The 26464-nt window shown below is 36.4% G+C and overlaps 1 protein-coding gene across 1 annotated transcript in view; it reads right to left on the bottom strand.

Annotated features, from left to right (window-relative positions):
- Positions 1 to 61: 61 nt before the first annotated feature.
- The window catches only part of antxr1a (ANTXR cell adhesion molecule 1a), an 84367-nt gene continuing 57964 nt past the window's right edge, over positions 62 to 26464 (bottom strand). Inside the window, exon 18 of the mRNA XM_073819296.1 lies at positions 62 to 3889. Within this exon, the coding sequence (XP_073675397.1) occupies positions 3473 to 3889 (417 nt within the window). The 3' untranslated portion in view covers positions 62 to 3472. The remainder of the gene's footprint in view (positions 3890 to 26464) is intronic.

Below are 26464 nucleotides of genomic sequence, written 5' to 3'. Positions count from 1 at the left end.
GTCAGTGAGATCATACCATTATTTTTTAAAGGAGGAACACATGCAAAAAGATGAACCAGTATGGCTTTTATGACAACATTTTATTTCAAAACAAAAGAACATAGTTAAAAAAGTAAAACAAAAACAAAAACAATGTAGTCATGATCCAAGTCATTTAGAGAATGATTTAAATGATTCCTTTGAAAAGCATATGATTTAACATGGACATATATGATTCTCTGATGCTAATTACCCATAAAACCTTCATCAAAACAGGGTTTGGGAGTCATATAAACAACATTGGCATCATAGTGGCACTGCAATAACTTAGACTTAACAGAAAATGACAAGGAACCTCTACAAGCAAAGGATTGGAAACACACTGTGATGTATTATGACACTATTATATACAACATATAATTATGAACAAAAACAAACTCATATATCAAATGTGTTGGATTCAGGGTTGTAAATAGTTTCTTTGGGGAAAATCATTTCAAATGTGAAAAGCTATTTGTAATCTTTTGCTGTGGTTATTCATGGTGGATAAGAAGCAAAGGCTATAGAACTCTTGCTGGGAGATCTTTTGCTTCTGCATTATTCAAAATCTCAGTCATGCCTCAATAATATAAAAAACACACACACAAAAAGAAAACCTTATATAAAAAATCTACACAGGGATACATAGATTTATACATACAGCACGTGTAATGTACGATAATTTGTACTAAATCTTTTATTAATGCACCCATACACCATTACAACTGTGACATGTGCAAAGTAAGGTGATGTTGCTTAGTCTCTGATGTTTCAAGTCCATGTCCCCTTAGTCTCTTCAACATACATCATCCTAAAGGAACAGCTCACCCAAAAATGAAACACTAAGTTTATCATCATAGAATGGTAACAGAATTTATATTTTTTGGATGAACCATTACTTTAATTCATTATGGTGTGGTACTTTATAATTATATAAATTCAAAGACCAAAAAGCAACATGTCCCCCATCCCAATCAAAACCACTACAATCACTATTGCACAAAAAAATGTCAATTACCTGAACAAGCAACAGCTGTGTTATTTCCCATGGCAAGACATTTTACCAAAAAAAGTTTGCTAAATGTTTGAATTTTGCAAATACGTTTAGCTTTGAAACAAAACCATTTCACCAAGAATGCGTCAAGAATGACATAAACACAATTGGGTCTCATTTACTAACTGCAGGTGTATGCATATTTGTATGTAAAATTCTAAAAAAACAAAACAATTTAGAACCAACTGTGACCATGAATGCGTTTTTAGCAGCTCTGGTTCCAGAACCATTTTTCATTAATTTTCTCATTAATTTTTTCCCATAGAGATTTCTAAAATCTCTAAAATGTTAAAGCATTATAAGCTATGAACCAAATCAACTGGCTATGAGGAGTATCACAGCATTGCAAACTTTTTGCAATTTGCCCTCAAATAATAATAGTTCAGAAACCAAAGACTGCCCTTTAGATTTACCCAAAATGAATTATATCTCATGTTTAACCACTATAGAGATCAGAGCCAGCTGCAAATTCCAGAAGATCTGGCTGAGGTGAGGCTCTTTTCGGCAGGTTCATGAGAGCTGAACACACTGGAGCTCATATCTCAGAAAACTTCGAAGCAAATTTTCAAATAAATGTTATCTTTATTAACAAACCACATATTTGAATTCTAAATAAGTACATTCCCACATAAAAACTTAAGACTACTTTCTGTGACACAAAAACAGTACCATTTATAAAACTGTAGTGGATTTGACTCACTGTGAGAAATACTGCAAGCGGGTGGAGTTCTGATATCATTTGAATATCACACTCCTCTCAGCCAATCAGATTCGAGGACCAGAACGAACTGTTGTAAATGTATACATATTATATATTTTTTAGTTGCTTCATTGGAGTACAGCATTATGGGTAATGTAGTATTTCCATACAAAGTTGTGAATTTGGCAAAACTGGAATCCAAGACAAAGAAAAATAAATTGTTACTTCCTGATAAACTGGCTCCAAATATCAAAAGTAATTTGCTGCAGCTGGAGAAGCCACTGTGGTCCTTTTTTCATATTATCTTAAATTACTTGCGCCTCAGAGTGTGGAATTTATTCAGTAAATGTGCTTTCATCTTAGTTTATGTGCATGTTTATGTGCATCCAACTCAGTTTAGTCCATATGTTTTTGATGTGCACTTTTATAAATTTATGCGAATCCTGGCATTTCCATTTAGTTTTTTTTATGCAATATCCCAAAATGTGCATAAAAAAAAGCCAACTAATCTCATGACGAAAGTGTACCTGTAGGAACTTTTTTGCAAAACGCAAAATATGCACTAATAAGTACATATCACTAAAGAGCGTTTTTTTCCCCAGAACAGATGAACGTACTTTTGCTATGTTTTATGTGATTTTGGTTTTGTATGTGTCACCGCAATTATGACTTGAAATGTCCATTGAGTGGCACTACAACTCTAATGCTCTGTGACGTTTTAATATAAAGTACCATCTGCTTGTTTTTCAATCTCTCATCTTTCAGCTCTTTCATCGCGAGTCAAGTTTTTGACAGGATTTGTACCCAAGGATTCTGCATCCTAAGTCCAGTTCCGTGCCGGCTGTGCTATCGGGTAAGCTTGTTACACCCGGAAAGCTAAACATATGAAGCTGTAATCTTAACTGTGTACGAAAACGATTACAAGTCATTGCTGTTTTACCACCTCTATTGTTGGAAACTGCAGTTATATGTACTTATCGGTACGCATTTCGAATCTTGCGAAAAAGTTCCCACAGGTACGTTTTCGTCAAGAGATCAGGTGAAAAATAGGTGGTTAGAAAGCTAATGAATGCCATTTTCACTTCTGGAACTTGATTGTTGCACTCTATTGTACAACATTAGAAAGTCATGTGCATAGTTTTAAATCATAAATCTTAAAGCAAAATGTGTCTAAACCCATGCAGTTTTTAGTAAATAAGACCCAATGTTTAGTTCTGCCGTTTAATAAAGATAACATGTGTATGGTGACTCTAGCAAATGTGCATATATTTTCTCAATTGCTCTGAAAGAGAAAGTTCCCAAAGAGTTTTATCTTTCCTCTGTAGTGGAAATCTCCTTTATGAGATGGCCCCATGTGCATGCAATTGTAAAACGTCCATGAATCCATTAATGGAACCAGCCACTTCTAATCTCAAAGCTTGGTTAACCACACAAATGGTGCCTGCTGAGAAGCTCTGTAGGTTCATTTTCCATTTCTTTGCGATGCCTGGCGTGTGTGTGTGATTCTGACTGTTCCTCCCTTTAGAGTTTCACGGTGGCTTGTGTTCCATTTTACTGTTCTTTCAAAGGAGCAAATGCCTTTGATGCCACAGGTGAGTCTTTGTATCGAGTTTTACTGCATTAGGCGACACAGCAACGGAATCTTGAGGAGGATATGGAAAACTTATATTTCCTGTTTACTTCCAGTCAGATGTGCCACTTTACACACAAGGCCGAGGAGGTGGGCGATCTGGAGGAGGAGCTCTGCCTGGAGGCGGGGCTTGAGGGGGCGGAGGCAGGGAGGCAGAAGGGGAAGGTGGAAGAGAAGGCAGAGATGTGGGCGGAGCAAAGTAGAGAGTGTTAGGAGACGAAGACCAGATGGGGGGTGGAGAATAGGATGGAGGAGGAGTGATGGGTGGAGATGGGTTGTTGCCATGAGGTGGGGGCGAAGAAGGTGCCGGAGGAAAGCCAGAGGACAGGGAGGCAGGTGGACCACGTGGAGGAGGAGGCAGCTGGCCCTGAGGAGGGGGTGGGCTGAGGGTGTGTGGAGGGGTGTAGATGGGTGAGGAATGGTGGTTGTAGGATGGATAGCGTGGAGGAGGACTAGACTTGATTCGAGTGAAGTTCATACAGCGACCCTAAGGGAAAAAGACAGAAAAAAATATTTTAGACATAATATTTTGTGAAAAAAAAAATGTGTTGTGGTGTTTTCTTGTTGTCATGGTGTTGCTATGCGGCAATTGACGTGTTCAAAATGGTTTTTAGCATGATGCCATGCAGTCGTTGTTAAGGTGCTGTGAGTAGTTGACAGGGTGTTGCTATACAGTGACCAACATGATGCTGAATTTTCAGTTTTGATGAGTATTCATGTACACACACACTCAGTTATGTGTTAGGTGAACATAAACAGTTGGGAGAAAATGAGACATGTATCAGAACATTGCATTCATGTATCCGGTTTTAAAGGAACAGCAGCCTTATTTAGTTGCTTTTGTCTGTGGCATTGATGTTAATCAAGCAACAAAAGAAAGACTAGGGTGAGTGGTAACCAAGGTATCGCTTTACATGTTACATTGTTTTTTTAGTTTAGTTTTTTTTTTTTTTAAAGCATGCTCCTATGCAGTTGCTTGGGTTCTGTAAATAGTTGCCAATGTGTTGCTGTAGTTACTAACATGTCCTGAGTGGTTTTAAGCATGTTACCATGCACCTGCTAGTAGGGATGCACCAAAATGAAAATTCTTGGCTGAAACCGAAAAAGAGGAAACCAAGGCCGAAAACCGAAACACCGAAAGAATTATGCCAATTATTAGTACCATTTATGGATATGACTGTGTACTAATCTTACTAAAATTAAGGTATTGCAATTACATAAATTAATATTTAAGTTTCAAAGAATAAATCAATTATATTAATTTAAACAATTATTATCAATCAAGTATTATATTACTTAAATAACATATACATATAATTTACTGCCTTTGTTTAAATTGTTTAATTGTTTAAATTTTGAAACACATTATCTTGTGGATCCATCAGTTTGCATTTACAAGTCCACGTGTTTCTCTTCCAGCAAGAGGCACTGTCAGAATGGTAGTCCACAAAGCAGCGCAGCAAATGACTTTGAAACGTGCAGCGCTCATATTAATTCAATGGATAGCCTTTTGAAGTTTCATCGCAATTCTTGTCTTTCAGTCCCCACATTTAAGACCACCTGAAATCATAATTAAGATTTTCTTAACCCCTAATAACACTGCAGTCATCAATGAAAATTAAGAGCTTTATTTCAAGAACCAACTTTCAAAAACAAACCTTACACACGTTTCTTTTTATTTTTTTCCCACCATGTTCGGGGCACAAGAAAAATATTAGGGGACTAAATTAATATCAGCATATGAAGTATAATCATCTCTCATTGTCTCTGAGAGAATGCACGTCAGATGCTGAAAGCGCTGTCAGTTTTTACTTTCACTTTCACATATTACGCAGTTTTCATGTTGCTTGTGTGATATCCATTGGCTCACCTCCATGGATTAAAACATAAATATTTATAAAAATACAGTATATAGAAAAGACATATCTTTAAAATATTGCGACTTAACACCAATGTAAAGCCATTGTTTTTCACTCACTGAAAGCTACATCTGTCTCGATCTCTGCTCTCATTACTGGCTGCACGACTGCAGACACACCCCCTCTTGAAATTTCGGCATTACAAGTTTTGCAAATCACTATCCGTGGGTCTTTCTCAGATATACTGAAATACGTCCACACCGCAGACGTGTTGCTTCAGACAAGCACATGCAGGCTGCAGTTTCTGTTTGCATCAACATACTGTTTCGGCCTTGTTGTTTCGGTGATAAAAATCTTTCGGCCGAAAATTTTCAGTGGCCGAATATTCGGTGCATCCCTACCTGCTAGGCTTGTTATGTTGTGGCTAACATGTTTTTTAGACCTTGCTGCCATAAAGTGGTTGCCAGGGTGTTGCTATGCAGTGACTAACATATTCAGAATGGTTTTAACATGTTGTTAGGCTACAGTGGGTGGTTGCCAGGGCGTTGCTATGCAGTGACTAACCTGTTCTGAATGGTTTTAGCATGTTGCAATGCAGTTGTTGTTAGGCTACAGTGGGTGGTTGCCAGGGCGTTGCTATGCGGTGTCTAACATGTGCTGAATGGTTTTTAGCATGTTGCAATGCAGTTGTTGTTAGGCTACAGTGGGTGGTTGCCAGGGTGTTGCTATGCAGTGTCTAACATGTGCTGAATGGTTTTTAGCATGTTGCAATGCAGTTGTTGTTAGGCTACAGTGGGTGGTTGCCAGGGTGTTGCTATGCAGTGACTAACATGTGCTGAATGGTTTTAGCATGTTGCTATGCAGTTGTTGTTGTTAGGCTACAGTGGGTGGTTGCCAGGGTGTTGCTATGCAGTGTCTAACATGTGCTGAATGGTTTTTAACATGTTGCAATGCAGTTGTTGTTGGGCTACAGTGGGTGGTTGCCAGGGCGTTGCTATATAGTGACTAACCTGTTCTGAATGGTTTTAGCATGTTGCTATGCAGTTGTTGTTGGGCTACAGTGGGTGGTTGCCAAGGTGTTGCTATGCAGTGTCTAACATGTGCTGAATGGTTTTCAGCATGTTGCAATGCAGTTGTTGTTAGGCTACAGTGGGTGGTTGCCAGGGTGTTGCTGTGCAGTAACTAACATGTGCTGAATGGTTTTTAGCATGTTGCTATGCAGTTGTTGTTGGGCTACAGTGGGTGGTTGCCAAGGTGTTGCTATGCAGTGTCTAACATGTGCTGAATGGTTTTTAACATGTTGCAATGCAGTTGTTGTTGGGCTACAGTGGGTGGTTGCCAGGGCGTTGCTATATAGTGACTAACCTGTTCTGAATGGTTTTAGCATGTTGCTATGCAGTTGTTGTTGGGCTACAGTGGGTGGTTGCCAAGGTGTTGCTATGCAGTGTCTAACATGTGCTGAATGGTTTTCAGCATGTTGCAATGCAGTTGTTGTTAGGCTACAGTGGGTGGTTGCCAGGGTGTTGCTGTGCAGTAAATAACATGTGCTGAATGGTTTTTAGCATGTTGCTATGCAGTTGTTGTTGGGCTACAGTGGGTGGTTGCCAAGGTGTTGCTATGCAGTGTCTAACATGTGCTGAATGGTTTTCAGCATGTTGCAATGCAGTTGTTGTTAGGCTACAGTGGGTGGTTGCCAGGGTGTTGCTATGCAGTGACTAACCTGTTCTGAATGGTTTTAGCATGTTGCAATGCAGTTGTTGTTAGGCTACAGTGGGTGGTTGCCAGGGCGTTGCTATGCAGTGACTAACCTGTTCTGAATGGTTTTAGCATGTTGCAATGTAGTTGTTGTTAGGCTACAGTGGGTGGTTGCCAGGGTGTTGCTATGCAGTGACTAACATGTGCTGAATGGTTTTAGCATGTTGCAATGTAGTTGTTGTTAGGCTACAGTGGGTGGTTGCCAGGGTGTTGCTATGCAGTGACTAACATGTGCTGAATGGTTTTAGCATGTTGCAATGTAGTTGTTGTTAGGCTACAGTGGGTGGTTGCCAGGGTGTTGCTATGCAGTGACTAACATGTGCTGAATGGTTTTTAGCATGTTGCAATGCAGTTGTTGTTAGGCTACAGTGGGTGGTTGCCAGGGTGTTGCTATGCGGTGACTAACATGTGCTGAATGGTTTTTGTAATGATACCATGCAGTTATTTTTAGGGTGCTGATTTTAACATTTGCTAAGGTGTTCTAGTTGGTCGTCAAGTCGTTTCTATGCAGTGGATATCATTTTTAGGAGTGTTTTAGCATCTTGTCATGCAGTTGTTAAGGTGCTGTGCTTTACATTGTTAACGTTTTTTAAGCATGTTTTTACTCTCATGAATGGAGAAATACAGACAAAATGATGCTGAATTTTCAGTTTTGATGAGTATTCATGTACACACACACTCAGTTATGTGTTAGGTGAACATAAACAGTTGGGAGAAAATGAGACATGTATCAGAACATTGCATTCATGTATCCGGTTTTAAAGGAACAGCAGCCTTATTTAGTTGCTTTTGTCTGTGGCATTGATGTTAATCAAGCAACAAAAGAAAGACAGAAAATCACTCAGTGCTAGTGAATGAATCCCTTTAGTAGCATAATAAAGATTATGTATCTAAATGTATTTATATACAGAAAATTGTCTGCTTAAAAGAATGAAGAATGTGGTAAACAAGTTGTTATAACAAATGCATAATTAGCCTATATAACCACTGACATTTTTTTAAAAAGAAGACCATGTTCCTGTTTCTTAATGAGAAGGGGTTTCATTTCATTTTAACACAAAGGCACATTGCGTCCACAGCAGTTAAATCTGTGTCTGTCATGAAAAAAAAAAAAAACCTTAATATCAAATCTATACAATGAGTTTGGTAATTTTAGAGAAATGCTTAATAAATGCATTACACTGTAAATAAACCCATTAGATTTTAGCTGACTAAATCTACTGTAGATTTAGTCGATTAAAATCGTATGATATTTAGTTGACTAAAACTGGACTAAAACTAAAACAATTCAGATGACTAAAACTAAAATGGCATTTTAGTCAAAAGACTGAGGCTAAATCAAAATGTGCAGTCAAAATTAACACTCCTATGCAGTTACTAGGGTGCTGTGAATGGTTGTTGCCAAGATTGTGGGTAAAAGGTTTTGAGGGCTTTTTATCATGTCATGTTTTATTCATTTCAGATTTGTTTTTTTAAAGACTGACTGTCTGCACTGTCATTTTGAGAGTGATGAATTTAGAACAGTGTCGTCAGTATGACATGATTTGCATTGGTTGCAACTGTCTTAAATTCTGTCCAAAAAAATAGAAATTTACTTGGATTTCAGATGGATTATGGATGTAAAACCACTGATGTAAACATAGGATTTTTTTTGTCAGGAATTAGTAAATCAGGTCACTGATATTTAAATATGCAGTCTGTAATATTGAAATTGGTATTGCAGCCCAAATTCAAATTATTGGAGAGAGTTGTTCTCTTACCCCTTCTCAGACTCAATGCTCATGTGGGTTGCCAGATTGAGAACATGTAACAGGAATAAAAAGTTTAGGAGCCTTAAATTAAAAGTTAATTATTTGCTTTTAGGCTTTTTAGGCTGGGTACAATCTGCAATTTCTGACCCAGTTTGTTAGCTGGCTTCCATGGCTGCAATACGCAGCTTTTTCCACTAAATGGCAACCAGGACTGTTGAAATACCACTTGGCAAATTGACAGTAGGTGGAATCACACACACCAAAACAGAGAAGACATTATGACATGAATCTCACATTTAAAAGTAGATTTGTTTCTCTCGCAATTCTGTCTATTTTTTAGAATTGTACTTAAATCTCACAACTGCAAGCTACAAAGTCAGAATTGTGAGATTTAAACTCATGATGAAGAGTCACAATTACCTTTTTTCAATTATTTTATTGGGGTATATACGAGTGATTGGCTACTAATATTGCTTTGCTTTTTCAGTGCATGTTTTTTGGAGAAACAAACATGTAAACTAAGCATGTTTCCTAAATATCTGTAGACATACTATGGAATTTTTGCTACAATAAAGTTACAAAAAAAAGCACCTTTAATTACAAAAGTGCGGCAAAGCTGCTCCCCTCAGGATGCAAACACTACAGTGTTATGTTAAACTGAAACTCTCAGAGCTCGTAAAATACCCGTAACATTTACTGGCAAACCATCTTTTATTGAATTGTTCATTTTGCATTAGAAAACTGACTGTTGAGAGGAAATCAGCCTCAGAAGGCTAATTGTAAAAATCTTAGGACAACGTGGCAGATGAGAAATGTGTGTTAAATTATTTGATTCCAGTTCAGAGGCAGTAAATAAGCCAGGAATATTAGTCTTAAATCCCTTAATGCATGTGGTTGGGCAATGGGTAGCAACCATGATGGACTTTACCATCAAAATATAACATGACAAACACACACTTAGAGGTAGACTGCTGAGAGGCGTGCTGGTCTTTCTGTCTGCTGTAGCTTTAGCAAGCTATAAATGCCAGACAAGTTTTAATGACACACAGAGGAAAAGGCTAGTTGTTGGCTGTTTACTAGAAACACTTATGGAAAATTAGAGAACTCTATGTTCCAATTTCCTGTTAACTAATGAAGAGCTCCCCCGCTGGCTCCAGGAAAGACACACAGACTGAAAATTGTCATGCAATTAAGAGCTTATAGTATGTACTGTAATTAAGAACATCAAAGGCTGAATGATTTTGTATGTATAGCTCTATAAGAAAATATAGGGTTACAGAGACCTACCTACAGAAACTTCACTCTTTAAAATAAAGGTGCTTCACGATGCCATAGAAGAACCTTTTTTGTCTAAATGGTTCCATAATGAACCTTTAACATCTGAAGAGCCTTTCTGTTTCACAAAAGGCTCTTTGTGGCGAAAGAAGGTTCTTCAGATTCTAAAAAGGTAAGAAAGAAATGGTTCTTTAAAGAACCTTTGACTGAATGGTTCTTTGTGGAACCAAAAATGGTTCTTCTATGGCATCGCTGTGAAGAACCTTTTAAAGCACCTTTATTTTTAAGAGTGTACTTGTAGAAAAACAAACGGAAGAAACTGCAATAGTAAATTTGGAGGAACAGAAGACCTGATTCATAGTTTATTTTATCTCATTCGGTTGCCTTGGAATGTACAGCATGAGCATTTGTGGTTAAAAAGTACATCAATTTTTTTTTTTTAATTAGAAAATGACTGATCGTTTCACTAGATGAGACCATTATGCCTTGGCTGGGATCCTGTAGAGCCCTTTGAAGCTGCACTGAAACTGCAATTTGGACCTTCAACCTGTTGGCTTCCATTAAAGTCCTCAACACTCTTAAAAATAAAGGCGCTTTAAAAAGTTCTTCACAGCGATGCCATAGAAGAACCATTTTTTGTTCCACAAAGAACCATTCAGTCAAAGGTTCTTTAAAGAACCATCTCTTTCTTACCTTTTTATAATCTGAAGAACCTTCTTTCACCACAAAGAAGCTTTTGTGAAACAAAAAAGTTCTTCAGATGTTAAAGGTTCTTTATGGAAACATTTAGACAAAAAAGTATAACATGAAATTGCAATAGCAAATTTGGAGGAACAGAAGACCTAATTTAATTTAAAATTACTTAAAATAGCCAGTCTCATTCGGTTGCCTTGGAATGTACATGCATAATAGTTGGTCCTGTCAGAAATGTACAGTTTTTCAATGCGATTTAAGCTGAATAACGTTTTTGTGCATAATTGTGTTGCCAGATTTCATTTGTCATTTTACATATTAATACATAATCTTCACAAAACAGAAACAGAAAGGTTCTTTAGATGTTAAAGGTTCTTTATGAAACCATTTAGACAAAAAAGGTTCTTCTATGGCACCTCTATTTTAAAGAGTGTATATGAAGAAAAATCCTGGAATGTTTTTCTCAAATATCTTAATTTCTTTTTGACTGAAGAAAGAAAGACATGAACATCTTGAATGACAAGGGGGTGAGTAAATTACCAGGACACTTTTATTCTGAAAGTAGCTTCTCCTTTAAAATAATATAATTAGGCATAGTTATAATAAATTGGCAACTCATCAGATTTTTTGAAAGTCTAGAAAATGTTTAAACATTTTTAATACAGGTTCTGTCATAGTATTTTATTTGTTAAAAATTGTTTTGTGTTATATTACTGTGCAAAGCGGCAACGTTTGCTTTCTTCAGTTCATGATTTTAATAATTTGAAGTGTTTATTTTAGGTACATTTTTATTACTTTTGTATGATAAACAATTGTGTGAAATCTAAGGCCTGAAGCAAAATCAACCCTTCCTTCATCAAAATGTCTTAATTTTTTGTCTTTGTCTTCACGTACAAGTCCAAATAGACAGAATATAAACTCATGTAAATGGTTTATTTGACCTTATCATGCATCGTAATATTTTAAATAATCAAAAATATTAACACTTTTTACATTATGAAAACTGTTCAAATTCAAAAGCTTCTCTCACTGTGAAATTTGAAATATTAATTCCAATTTTTAAATAATATTAATGTTGTTCTATTGTAACACAGAAGGTGCATAAGAATGTCCTGTAAAGAGAAAAGCTCTGATTGGGGGATTTAAACTCTTGACATTTGGCAACCCCAAGCATTAGAACCTATGGAGGTCTATTTGTTTTATTCTCGTTTTTGCTGAAGAAAATTTGTAGAGATTTTGGATATAGAGAGTTTTATTTTTATACTACTTTATTGTAGTCTTATCGATATTGCATCGATACTGTATAGGCCGTATGTCCACCAAACTTCAAGCTTGCAGTGCTCAGTGTAAAATATACACTCACTGCCTTATCATGCTGGTGCTGTTTATAAATACAAAGCACTCCAATTGAAAAAAATATTCTAGCCTCAGTAAAAAAGGCTTTAGCGTTTAATAATGTCGGTGTCATCTCGTCTTCGTATTGCCTTGAAGGTCGTCATCAAATATATTTCAACATAATTTTCATACTTTTCCTTATAGTTCAAGCCACCACAGTCTAATCATGGAAATACTGTTGCTTTGGTTTTGCCTTCATTTCAGTATGTTCATCTACACAGCAGACGCATGCAAGCTTCTCTCTGTCTCCACGCTGTCTCCCTCAGAAGTAGTCGGGACAGCAGTCAGCTCTAGTTTCTTTTTTAATTCTACAGTCGCCAGACCTTACAGTTTTAATAACAACATGCTTACACTCATACTGCTTCCTGTAACTGCCCAAATCAAAATTCCTCTTCCTCTGTTAATGTCCGGTCTTCATTCCCAGACCTTTGTCATCTGCTCTACTCAAGCTGTCCTTATTGTCAGCACTTACTCAACTTCAAAGTGCATAGAAAAATGATCACGCTACGAATTAAAAACATAATTATACTTTCCTGTTGAAAAAGAAGAAGTGACGTTATTTAACCAGTGCACATGTTAGACATATGTGCAGACAACAGGGTAAGAAAAAAAACTGAAAGAAATTGGAAAAATATGGAATGTTTTATACATTTAAACCCACGCATATAGTCTAAAAATACACATATTTGGAAGAAAGTATTAACCAACACGATATTGAACATGGATGAATGAATTAAATAATTAAAGACAAAGACATTTTTAAAGGTATGGTAATGATACTGATCTTAAATGTCAATGGACTACAATGTAAATGGGCAGCTCAAGTCTGGAAGTTTTTATACATCACTGGACAGCTCAATAAAATTTAATCTGCTTGTAATTAGCAACAGATCCATGTTGTTCAGTGATTCTGTATGTAGCATCAACTTGACCACACTGCCTAGTTGGACAGAAGCATTTGGCTGCAACTTGCATTAAAGCTTGTTAATTTCCCTTTTTGCTTTTTTTGAAAATTAAAGAAATCTTGATCCACTTAAAGGATAACTATTGCCAAAATGCAACCTGGGGTGGGTTTTTTTTTTTTTTTTTACTATAAACGAGACAAACTTATATCTAAAAGCATAATTACGACAAACAAGCATTTTTGAGATTGACCGTGATTTCGTTTTGTGGTCAATGGCTGGTGAATGGGAATACTAGGGGCACTACTTTGAGCGCATCAAAATCGATATTTTTACAACACTAAGAAGGCTCGACACACCATGAAACTTTGCTCGAAGTATTGCCTGGGTCTCTACACATGAACTCGAGCATTGAGAACATTGTTTCTGTACACAGAGTTTACTAAAAAGAAAGGTTTTGAACAACTCACTTACACTGTTTGGGTTTCCGCTCGCAGCCATCTTGCCAGTTGAGAAGTGTCGATCTCCGAATGCAAATGGATGGACTCCATTGGACGAAATATTAGGCTTATATGAGGCTCTTTTTACATCTAGAAGGTTAATATTGTTTTTCACTTGCGACAAAACAACGAATTAGCTGTGCATTTATATGGAAATATGCTTTCGGAGCTATCCATCCTTGCATTCGGAGATAGACACCTCTTGACTGGCAAGACGGCCGCGAGCGGAAACTCAAACAGTGCAAGTGAGTTGTTTGTGAAAGTGAGTTGTTCAAAACCTTTCTTTTTAGTAAACTCTGTGTACACGAACAATGTTCTCAATGCTCGAGTTCATGTGTAGAGACCCAGGCAATACTTCGAGCAAAGTTTCATGGTGTGTCGAGCCTTCTTAGTGTTGTAAAAATATCGATTTTGCACTCAAAGTTATGCCCCTAGTACTCCCGTTCACCGGCCATTGACCACAAAACGAAATCACGGTCAATCTCAAAAACGTCTCGTTTGTCGTAATTATGCTTTTAGATATAAGTTTGTCTCGTTTACAGTAAAAAAAACAGCCCAGGTTGCATTTTGGCAATAGTTATCCTTTAAAGCTCGACAGACATGCCTAGACATGCATAACATGACCACATGTTAATGTAAACCAAAAGACAACCATCAAACTCACGTCATGTCAAGAATCTGGGTCAGACCCACCAGTCCAAGATATTCCAGTATATATTCATCAGCTGACACATATCCGGTAGAGTGCTGACTGTGCAGTTTTTGGTAAGTGACCGAGTTTCAATTGTTAATATGAATGATTCAAAAAGAAATTTTTCTCCATATAGTGGACTTCAATGGGGATCAATGGGTTGAAGGTTCACGTTGCAGTTTCAATGCAGCTTCAAAAGATTCTACACGATCCCAGCCAAGGGTCTTATCTAGTGAAATGATCTGTCATTTTCTTAAAAAAATAAAAGTTGATATACTTTTTACCCACAAATGCACGTCTTGCACTAGCTGGACCTCACGCATTACATAATCACACACACATGACCTAGGCAGAAATACTGACCCAGTGTGCAAAGATAGTTAAATGCCATTTAAAAAAAGATAAAACAATGATGTTGGATGGTTTTGAAGTTGGAGGAGAAAATGAGATGGAGATTTTTGCCGTACCCTACCTTTTTAAACCAAAGTACACAGCCAAAGAACTAACCAAGCATGACATTTCCATTGTTGGGCATGTTACTTTAAAAAAGCAATTAGTTATAGTTACTACCAGGGAATGTAACTGTTTTATTACTTTTTTTTAAAAATGTTCAAATGTGTCAATTAACTTGGATGCCCCAATATTAAATATGGTAAATGAATAAAACATTGTACTCTAATCTACGTTATTTTAATGTTGCTGTGGGACAATGTGAGAGATGCCTTCCAGGGGCTAAATATAATGTGCCTGTGTGGTTTTTCTTGTTGACCGCGAAAAAAACTACAAATACTCAGTCAATTAGAAACTGCAAAGGGTCTACTTTTATGTGTATAGTCATATTAACAAGAAAAGAATGTGCTTTTGTAAAATGTGACCCTGGACCACACAACCAGTCATAAAGTTAAATTTTACAAAACTGAGATATATACATCATATGAAAGCTTTCTACTGATGTATGGTTCGTTAGGATAGGACAATATTTGGCCGAGATACATCTATTTGAAAATCTGGAATCTAAGGGTTCTCCAAGTTCTCCAAATTAAGTTCTTAGCAATGCATATTACTAATCAACAATTACATTTTAATAGGTTTACAGTAGGAATTTTACAAAAAACCTTCATGGAACATGATCTTTACTTAATGTCCTAATGATTTTTGACATAAAAGAAAAATCAATAATTTTGACCCATACAATGTATATTTGGCTATTGCTATATACCCCAGCGACTTAAGACTGGTTTTGTGGTCCAGGGTCACAAATAAAGAAAACAAAAGGGTGCGCTCTCTGCCGTCTCAGTCTCCATCACCTCTCTTCACAGACATGTAAATAAAACTACCTGAATCTCTACGAATATATGCCTCACAGACATAAGAATAAAAGTATAGAAAGCTTGAAATTTGTACTTTTCAATGAAGTAAGTCATGCCGAAAACAAAGCTTCTCAGATAAAGTAACATTCTCTGTTTCACAAGCTTCAGTTTTTCCTGTTTAAACTCATCCCAAGTGTAATCACATCCACGAGTGGCTCAGCTTTTTAAATTTTGAGCCAAGCATTCACGTGAGATGTTGCGGACATGTAGGTAAATGAGATTGTAGGTATTGTAGGTAAATGAGATTAACGTAAATCGATTAACGTAAATCTTGGCAACGTTTCGTTTCTGGAAGAAGACGTGCTGAGAGGAATAAGCCAGAATTTACCTCAGAATGCAATTTTCTTTTTTTTTTGAAAATAACTGATTGTTTTGCTAGATAAGGCTCTTATTCCTCGGCTGAGATTGTGTAGAGATCTTTGAAACTGGATTGAAGCCTTCAGTTTAGACCCTCAACCTGTTGAAGTCCACTTTTCCTCAAAAACCTTAATTTTTTTTTCCACTGAAAAAAGAAAGACATGAACATCGTGAATGACCAGGGTGAGTAAATTACCAGAAAATGTAATCCTGGAGTAAACGAATTCTTTTAATGCAATATTTAGGTGATTTCAAGGACAAGTTAGGTTATTTTTACATGGGGGAAAATTCACTAAACAATTGGGCAACTTCTGCATACAGCATAATGTGATTAGAGACTCAAACCATGTTCTCAGTGCCTAGTTCCAGTGAAACATGTCAGATAGCAGTAGTCTGCTGAAACATTCGCAACCTAGCATTGCAAGATGTGAAATTACACTAAAACATTGTGTTCAGTATGTGGTTGTGGTATTACCTGATTTGCCTGTTTGTTTTAGTGACTGGGTGCTAAACAATGCAAACAGTGCTTGCAAATAAACTCAGCTATCGTTTTAGTCCATAATTGAAATTGTATGTAATTTTGGTCTTTTGTCTCATGATGCATTTTTTTTTTTTTGGCTTCCTTAATGTCTGCCAAACAACATTCACACATGGGAGTGTTTTGTTAAGGTGTGTGAAGTGAATACTTCCTACATTACAATAGCTTTAAACTAAATGTTTGCAAAGCCCTTAAAAAGTTAGCTTGGGCTTCTTCTACATCTGGTGCCCCATTATATAAGCAAGTATTTTAAATCTAGCTTCAGATACTGGAATCTTCTGATTGATTTGCCAGACAACAACATCCCTATCCAGCAGCATAACGGTCTGTGTTTGCTTTACGGCTCACAGCTGTTTGTCCGATGTAATGTTCTGCATATGCGCCTTTATCATCACATAAACTACCACTGCACCACAGAGCACAACTAGAAAATATCACTTGCAAAAGAACTCTAACAACATTTTGAACATACATGATTTAGAGTTTTTGGACAAGATTTTATGAGAACACAATGTGCTCTGACCACATTAATATTGTGTTTTTTTAGGGATAGGCCAAAGGTAAAAACAAGATCCAATTTAAATGAAAAACTGATGTTTTTAATAATGCTTTACAACAGGAAAATTACACTTTAATAGGGACCAATTCTCACTGTTAACTAGTTGCTTATCAGCATGCCTATAATTAAAATATTGACCGTTTATTAGTACTTTTTAAAGCACATATTTTGCATGACCATATTCTAGATCCCTAAACTTACAGAATACCTGAACTTAACAACTACAGTTCCTATAGAAAATCTGTCAGTTCTGTCTGTTTATGTATTTGGTTTCTCCCGTTGTCTCCCCCTGTTGATCTGTGTACTTTGGTTTAGTCCTCATTATCGTCATCCCCTTCACTTGTCTGTAATTATCAGTCACTCTTTATAAGTCTGTCTCTGTCTTTATGCTGCGTTCCAGGCAGGTTTTTTGACTGGTAAATCACCACTTCAAACTATGACTCACGACTTCGTAGCGTTCCAGGCAAGTCACGCCAAACTGCCTGGGCACATTTACAAATTATTATTATTTTTATATTATTATTAATTTGATTTCAACGTTATATTGTCCTAAGCTCTATTTTTCCACTGTGTACTACTTGCATAAACACCGCACCCATTAGGGCTGACATTGTTGTTTCGCGGGCTATGTTACTTCAGAACTCAGAACTGGGAGTACATCGATCTAGCACGAGTTCACGAGTGGGAAGTCACGGGTTTGACTGCCGTTCCAGTGCTATTTCACTGGTAAAAGGTTGGAAAAACACTGGTTACGGGTTGTCTGGAACGCGGCATTTGTTCACTGTTGGTCTTTGATGTTGTTTTGACGTGTGTGGATGTTCTCTCTGTTCCTGATTGTTCCTGCCTGATTCTCCTGAAGATTTATATTAAAGTAATTGTTTGTTTGTATCTCATTTCCCATCTCGTCCGTCAAGCACAATCGTAACAAAATCATCATACCCCGTGAAAACTTTTACCTTTTGTCACATTACAGCCAGGAAAATAAAACAAATTCTGTTTTTTGAGCTGCATTTACACATTATAACCCTCATAATTTAAGTAAAAAAAATTCTGGAGGATTATTAATCAGTGAAATGCCTGGTTTGGTGAGTGATCAGTCCTTTAGAGTATAGCATTATAAACTTGCTCAGGTGCATCAACTTCCAGATTAAACACCAGGCTAATTGCCCCATCTGACATTAATAGTAGTGGTGTTGATTATTTCAGAATAAAACGAGCTGTTTCTTCAAGACTCCACTGTTAGTAGTGCATGGTACGGCAAAGAATTCACCAAGTTGGGAAAGTGCTTTCAAAAGACATCTTGGACAAAGTTGTAGAAAGGCACAAGTTAGGAGATGGCTACAAAAACTTTTTAAAGGCTTTAGCTGTTCACAGCATCATTAAGAAGTGGAAAGCGTATGGCACCACCAGCACATTGCCTAGATCAGGATGACAGAGCCAGAAGGACATTGACTTGAGAAGCTACTAGGTGTCACAAGGACGGTCGGAGACGAGCGGATCCATTTGCAGCATTTATTAATACAGGCAAACAAACACAAGGGCAGGCAGAAATCGTAGTCAAACACAGGCAAAAAGGTCGGGGCAGGCAGCGAGAATCACACACAAGAGGGAGTCCAAGAATCAAAACACAGGAAATCAAACACGGGAAGAAACGCTCAGAATGTAGCCGGGGCAATACAAGACTTCGCAAAGTGGCTGTGTGTGTGAGAAGCTTATAAGCAGTCAGTGTGATGAGGAACAGATGTGTGCAGTAATCAGTGCAGTGGGTCACGAGGAGCAGGTGTGAGCAGTGATTGGTGCAGTGGCTTGTGGGGGATGAAGTCCATGATGTGTAGTGCAAGAGTTTGTGATGACAGGACGACGGAGGCTCAAATCGTGACACTAGGAGGCCAAAGACAATTTTGAAGAACTTAGAAGGGTTTATGGCCTATCTCCCAAGCTTTACACAAAGCTGGCCTGTATGGCATTGTGGCACGAATTAAAGCCCCACTAAGTAACTTTTCCCTCAATGCTCCCTCTACAGGTTAGAAGCGGAATTGTCCATTACCGCTGTCGTAAATAATTTAGCCTACCGTCGCGTCACATGCACGTTATTTGTTTGAAAGGCTATCCAGGACCGGCTTTGGAAATAACGATGTCGAGTGACAAGGTAGAGTATGTTGTATGACATTATAAAAGTATGAAAACCTTTAGTGAAGCCTGCCGTGAAGCAAGTCGCATTTGTAGTATCATTTGAACTACAAAACCGCGACCCGACGACCCAAACTTACATAGTGCTGTTATGGCTGATAGAGGGTCGCAAAGTGAATACGAAAGTGCCGTTTCACCCTGCTATGAGTTGATGAACCACTGACATGAGTTCGGAAACATTATTTTAAGGTAAAAAAAGTTACTTAGTGGGGCTTTAAGCCTTTCTCATTTGAGCTATGCAAAAACCCATTTGGAAGAGTCTGATACCTTTTGACAAAAGGTGCTATGGTCTGATGAGACCAAAATTGACCTTTTTGGACTGAACTCCAAGCACTTTGGCAAAAAGCAAACACAGCACACCACCCAAAACACACCATACCTACTGTGAAGCATAGTGGTGGCAGCATTATTTAGTGGAGGTTTTAGCTGGGACTGGGCGATTGGCCAGGATTTAAAGGGTAAATTGATGCTGCCAAGTATCCAAATGCTTGAGGTAAACCTGCGTCCCTCTGCTAGACAGCTGAAGATGGACAGGTCATTCTCCAACACGATCCTAAACATACACTCTTAAAAATAAAGGGGTAACACTTTATAATAACATTCATTTGTAAGTCATTTATAAGTGGTTAGTTAATGATAAAATAATGATTTGCAAAACATTCATAAATGTTCAATAAGTGATATGCTAACAATTTGTGTATGGTTTGTTAATTCATTTACAAGTAATTTTTATCTGTTTTGTAGATTAAGTTATAAATCATTTACAAGTGATTATGTAATTATGTAATGATGAACTAATAATTTACAAAACATGATTATACGTTTACAAATGATTATTAAGTAATATGCTAACAATTTACAAATCTGTCGTAATTTATCTTAAAAAAATAGCATATCATGAAAAATCCAACAGATCCTTGGTAAGTGGTTAATAAGTTACTAGTTAATATATTATTTCACCTAAAAATAACTAAAATATCAATCATTTACATATTTATCCTTCACTGAAGATCGCATCATGAATAAATCATTTACAACCCTTACTGCATCCCCTAATCTAAAGTGTAAACAATTCATCAGTTGTAAATGTTTTATTCATTATTCAAAGCCTTTCACCCAGTGTGTATACCCACCTGATACCCACACAACTTGGAACTTAGGTTTGTAAAACATTTACAACTGATGAGTAGTTTACACTTTAGATTAGGGGACACAGGAAGATTTGTAAATGATTTATTTATACATTTATACAACAGCTTTTGAATACTTTGAAGTGTGTACTGCAATGTAAGGGCTGCCTGGTGAGGGTAAAGATGTCTTCTCTGGCAAACATGAGCTGCGCCCCAAATGACGCACTATACACTCTGCACTTATTCCCTATGTACTTATGCACTTTGCACCATGTAGTGTTTGAATTATATAAGGTTATTTTGTATTTTATAACACCCTAAGCAAACTTTCACAAGAACCTCATTTTTTTTTTATATCAACTTCAAATTTGGAATAACTTATTTTGATGTAAGGCTTCAAATTGATATCAAATTTAGGATAAATCCTGTTATGTAAAATATGTAGTTTATATAAAATATGTGACCCTGGACCACAAAACCAGTCTTAAGTATCACAGGTATATTTGTAGCAATAGCCAACAATACATTGTATGGGTCAAAATTATCGATTTTACTTTTATGCCAAAAATCATTAGGATATTAAGTAAAGATCATGTTCCATGAATATATATTTTTAATTTCCTACCGTAAATATATCAAAACTTAATTTTTGATTAATAATATGCATTGCTAAGAACTTCATTTGGACAACTTTAAAGGGAATTTTCTCGATATTTTGATTTTGTTTTGCACCCTCAGATTGCAGATTTTCAAATAGTTGTTTGGCCAAATATTGTCCTATCCGAATAAACCATACATCAATGGGAAGCTTATTTATTCAGCTTTCAGATAATGTATAAATCTCAGTTGAAAAATTTACACTTATGACTGCTTTTGTGGTCCAGGGTCACATATAATAAAAAATTGCACAGTGTATTTTCTTTACAGTAAATTTAAACTTCTGTAATTTAAGTTTGGATAGTGCACTTTCAAGCCTATTTTAAAAAATGAGGGGTGACAGTTATGGGTTAACTAGTAATTTTTTAACCATTTACTAAGGATCTGTTTGATTATTTTATTATATGCTATTTTTAAGATAATTTACGACAGATTGGTAAATCGTTAGCATATTACTTACAATAAAATGAACATATGACTTATTAATAATTTATAAACATATAGTCATGTTTTGTAAATAATTAGTTTATCATTAACTAATTACCTGTAAATTAACTTGTAACTGACTTGTAAATGAATTTACAAAACATACACAAATTGTTAGCATATCACTTATTAATCATTTGTGAATGTTTTGTAAATGATTATTTCATCATTAACTTATCACTTATATACTGTTACCAATAAAGGTTCTTTACTGGCACCGATGGTTCCATGAAGAACATTGAACATTTATGGAACCTTTCAAATGCAGAAAAGGTTCTTTGTAGACAAGTTTTTTCAAATGTTCTTCAAAATGGTTCTTTTAGGAAATGTTCGCTGAAAGGTTTTTTGAAGAACTAAAAATGCTTCTTCTGTGGCAGTACTGCAAAACACCCTTTTGAAACCTTTCTTTTTAAGGGTGTACTGCCCAAACAACAACAAACTGGCTTAAGGATAAGCAGGTGAATGTCTTTGAGTGGCCAAGTCAGAGCCTTGACCTAATTCCAATTGAAAATCTGCGGATGGATTTGAAGAGAGCAGTCCATTGCCGCTCACCACAGAATTTGATTGAACTTGAGCAGTTCTGCAAGGAAGACTGGGCTTATTTTCCCAAATCAAGGTGTGCAAAGCTATTTCAGACATATCCAAAAAGACTAATGTCTGTAATTAAAGCAAAAGGTGTCTCTGCAAAGTATTTTTCAAACCCTCTTAGTTTTCTTTCAATAGTTTGATGTTGTAAAACCAAAATTGTAAATAAAGCTGGAAAAGTTATTTGGAATGGGGTTTGATTTCAGGCTGTATGACAAATAATGTAACTATTTCAAAGGGGTATGATGATTTTTCTTTTTACAGGAAATTTACTAACTATTAACAAGCAGGGAATCAGGAGTTTATTGAGGCAAATGTCGTAATTAATGGTAGACTCTTTCAATGGGAAACACAGCAAAATATGTTGTTATTGACATTGCATACCATCACTACATCATATTACAATCAACTATTTACTGGTCCGAAGAGAACTAGTGTCCTGACTGAGCTTGGTTTCTCTTTTTTAATTTGCCTTACAGCAGAATTTAGAATTGTCTCATACTTGATGGAGTTTGCATCCTTGATTGCTGCTTTGAAACAAACTCTTGTGTATATAAATAAAGGTGACTTGATTTGGCTTTACTTGACTGCTACTGTATTTTTTCATAAGGCCTGTGAACACTCAGTCATCCAGGTCACTAAATGTCTTTTCCTATTTATCTTGGAGCATCTGGATGTGTTTTTGAGCTTCAGCATGCGTCCAAGTGGCTTCATGCGTTGTGGTGAAATGGTAATAGATTTAACCTCATAGTGTGATGTCATCAGACTCTCTAATCGCTGAGGTTGTCGCCTCCCCGATGCTGTTAATCACTGTACTATGTTTGGCTGTTCTCTCGTAAAGCAATTGTATCATTTTCCTGATGTAGAAGTCTAGACTATATTGTTTATGCCCATTGGTCTGCTTTCTCTGTTTGATTCTTTAGGCCCAGGTTTCCTCAAAGCATCTTTCTTGAATCTGATTGCTAGTCAATTGTGTTGAGTATCACTGTGCATGTCATGCTATGGTCCAAGCACAATTTTTTACACCATTCAGCAAATATCTAATTAACTCAATCCTAAATGCTTGGAGCTGCAGGATACTACAAGACAACAAGGTGGTGATTTTGTGCAATCTGTGAAACACCTCTTCAAGAGGAGTAGGTCCAAAGTTGAAGCCAAATGTGACTCACAGTTTGACTCTCCAAATGTACAGCGGGATATGACATTTAGTGCTACTAAGCTAGCTCCTCAGAGAAAACGAGGGTGTGGGTGTTGAGTTTTGCAGTGTGCTTCAGTTATAAATGACACCACCCTCTGCTCATGGTGTTACGTTCAGATGCTTGTGTTGACATTGGACCTCATCTCTTTACTTTGGTAAAATAAAGCTGCACATGTTTCATAGCAGAGAAAATGACCGCCTGTCTTAGCAGCTCTTAGTAGGGGCTTGCAGGAGCCATCCAGTTATTGGTAATGCACTATAAGAACAAATGCATCACGTCGTACAATGTAGATTTGATACATCTGGAGTTTCTAACTTTCTGAAGAAAGCCTGAGTGGGCTTGCATTTGCAAATAGTGATGCAAGACGATTGCTATGTGTGTTCTCAATGTTTTTAACTACTAAGACTAAGATTTTTGAAAAACCGTTATAAAAAAGTTTGTCCACCAATGCTATTTTATTATTATTATATAAAGTATTCTCGTAGCTTCACAATGTTATGATTGAACCATTGATATCACATTAACTATTTTAACTATGTTCTTACTAACTTTCTGGGCCTTGAATGTGGTAGTTGCATTGCTGTCTAGAGTCAGGAAGCTCTCAGATTTTTAAAAAAAATATCTTAATTTGTGTTCCAATGATGAACGAAGGTCTTGCAGGTTTTTAATTTAATAATTAATAAACTTTTGGGTGAACTAAACCTTTAATATTCTATTATGTTATACAATTTCAAAAAACTCTTTTCTATTTAAATGTATTTTAAAATGCAATCTAGTTCTGTCATGCAAAGGTGAATTTTCAGCTTCATTACTCCAATCTTGATCCTTCAGAAATCATTCTAATATGCTGATTTGATGCTATTATTATTATTATTATTTGTGGAAACCATGCTAAATAGATTTTTTTCATAATTATTTGATGAATACAAAGTGCAAAAGATCAGCATTTATTCAAAATCTTTGTGTGTGTGTGTGTGTTTGTGTCTTTAGTCACTTTTGAGCAGGTTACACCCCTGCTGAATAAAATAACTATTTTCTTTTCTGAATGAGACCTGACTATGCATGATAGTTTTCAGTAGATCTCTAACAATTCAAATGAAATTTAATAGTATCAAGTCTAGTCTGTGTGTTTTCTTTCTTTCTTTATTTTTTCTTTGTTTTTCTCAGTTGGTGTTTTCAACTAAAAAACAAATTTTTTTAATGTGTTTTAGCCATTCATTCACACAACAACAGCGTTTTTTGGGCCTGAAAACTTTCAAAAATGTGTTTTAAAAAGTGCAAGATTTTATTAAACCACTCTGTTACTGACTCTTTGTAAATTACAAATTTGTAAACTACAAAGTATGTGCATGCATTTTATGCATACAGTCTATATGTATGTGTGCAGGTGCATTTCTTTACATAGGACATCACCATTGGATCGATGTGGACAGAATTGTTTTGACAACATTGCGTTTCTGAAAACTTTTGCATACAGATGACAAAGGAAAAGTTTTTTTGTACAATGTTGTTGATGGTATGTTTTGATTCCATAGTTACTCATTATGCTCACCTGTCTTGTTTGACTCCTTATTAAACATTATGTATTTATACCCCCATTTGGTTTAGTTTTTTGTCTGTTCTTGGCAATATTATTTGGTTTGTGTATTTCTAGTTGTCTTGTTCTCTTGCATATTAGTTTGTCTTTTAAATAAATTACATTTGCTGGCTCAACTCTTCCTTGCTGATCCTACAACCAACTATGTGTACTGCGTCCTATCCTTAGATGAGCTCTCTGTCTCAGTGGATGTGACCTGCCATCAACTTTATAGTCAAATCGTCCTTTGCATAAGTAAGAAATAACATTTGAGTTCATCCTAAAGAACTTTGTATTTCATTTCATGAAAACCTCATTGCTATTTAGGATATATGATATGCATTTCCTCCATTTATTTGCTTAGTCCAAGAGACCCAGCATGCAACAGGTGGCTTTTACTCTTGTTCTGTTGTTGTTATCCATTCAGGCAAGGATGAAAGAGTGTTTAAAAGAAGCAGAAAGTGAAATCAAATACATGCTATAGAGTGGAAGCCAAGTCTTAATGCAACACTTGTCATTAATGTTAATGATAGCTTTCTTGGCAATGTTGATCATGTTTAAATAAACATTGTTAAATGAAAGTATGCACACTTGGGATGGTTGACCCAAACATGATCATCATTTATTGAACCCTCATGCTGTTCCAGACAAAAGCTCCAAAAATTACTGAATTGAAGAACATCTAGGTTGTCTATGTCTATTCAGTGTACAGCTCCATCAGTGTGAGGCTGGTGTTCATTTCCTATCAAGCTGTGGAATAGTCTTTTCATTTCTGGTTTTCATCACTTCAGTAAAACCAGGTCATATTGAATGAACTGACATTTATAATAGTGATTTAGCAGATTGCTCTGCTGGGCTGTGAAAAATGGATCAAGAAGTGTCAGCTGAGATCTTTTATTAGCTTCAGAGTCCTTGTGGTGATGAAGATCTCAAAGACATGGTCATCTTTAAAAAGAAATGAAGTGGAAATGAATACCACTGCAAGCTATCTGCACATAACTGAAACCCGCTTCAGCTTTAAACATATTCACGCATATTCCCAGACAACCTCATCTTACTCACTTCTATTACCAAAAACTCATATACACTCTTAAAAATAAAGGTGCTTTAAAAGTTTCTTCACAGTGATGCCATAGAAGAACCATTTTTGGTTCCACAAAGAACCATTCAGTCAAAGGTTCGTTAAAGAATTATCTCTTTCTTACCTTTTCATAATCTGAAGAACCTTCTTTCACCACAAAGAACCATTTGTGAAACAGAAAGGTTCTCAGATGTTAAAGGTTCTTTATGGAACCATTCAGACAAAAAGGTTCTTCTATAGCATCGTGAAGCACCTTTATTTTTAAGAGTGTAGTGTACAGAGAACTGTATGTTTGTTTATCTAAATCTTCATATCCCACCCAACAAAGATCACTCCAAGCAAGACGTGTAATAATCTGTGAGGCTGCAAAGGACCCCAAGATAACTTCTAAGTAACTAAAGGCCTTTGTCACATTGGCTAATGTTAATGTTCATGAGTCCATCATAAGGAGAACACTGAACAACTGGTGTGCATGGCAGAGATGCAAGGAGAAAGCCACTGCGCTCAGAAAAA

This window comes from Garra rufa, chromosome 15, assembly GCF_049309525.1.
Source record: "Garra rufa chromosome 15, GarRuf1.0, whole genome shotgun sequence".
In the NCBI taxonomy this organism is placed as follows: Eukaryota; Metazoa; Chordata; class Actinopteri; order Cypriniformes; family Cyprinidae; genus Garra; species Garra rufa.
The sequence above is the reverse complement of the archived record's forward strand: the minus strand, read 5'-3'. Positions and strand labels throughout refer to the sequence as shown.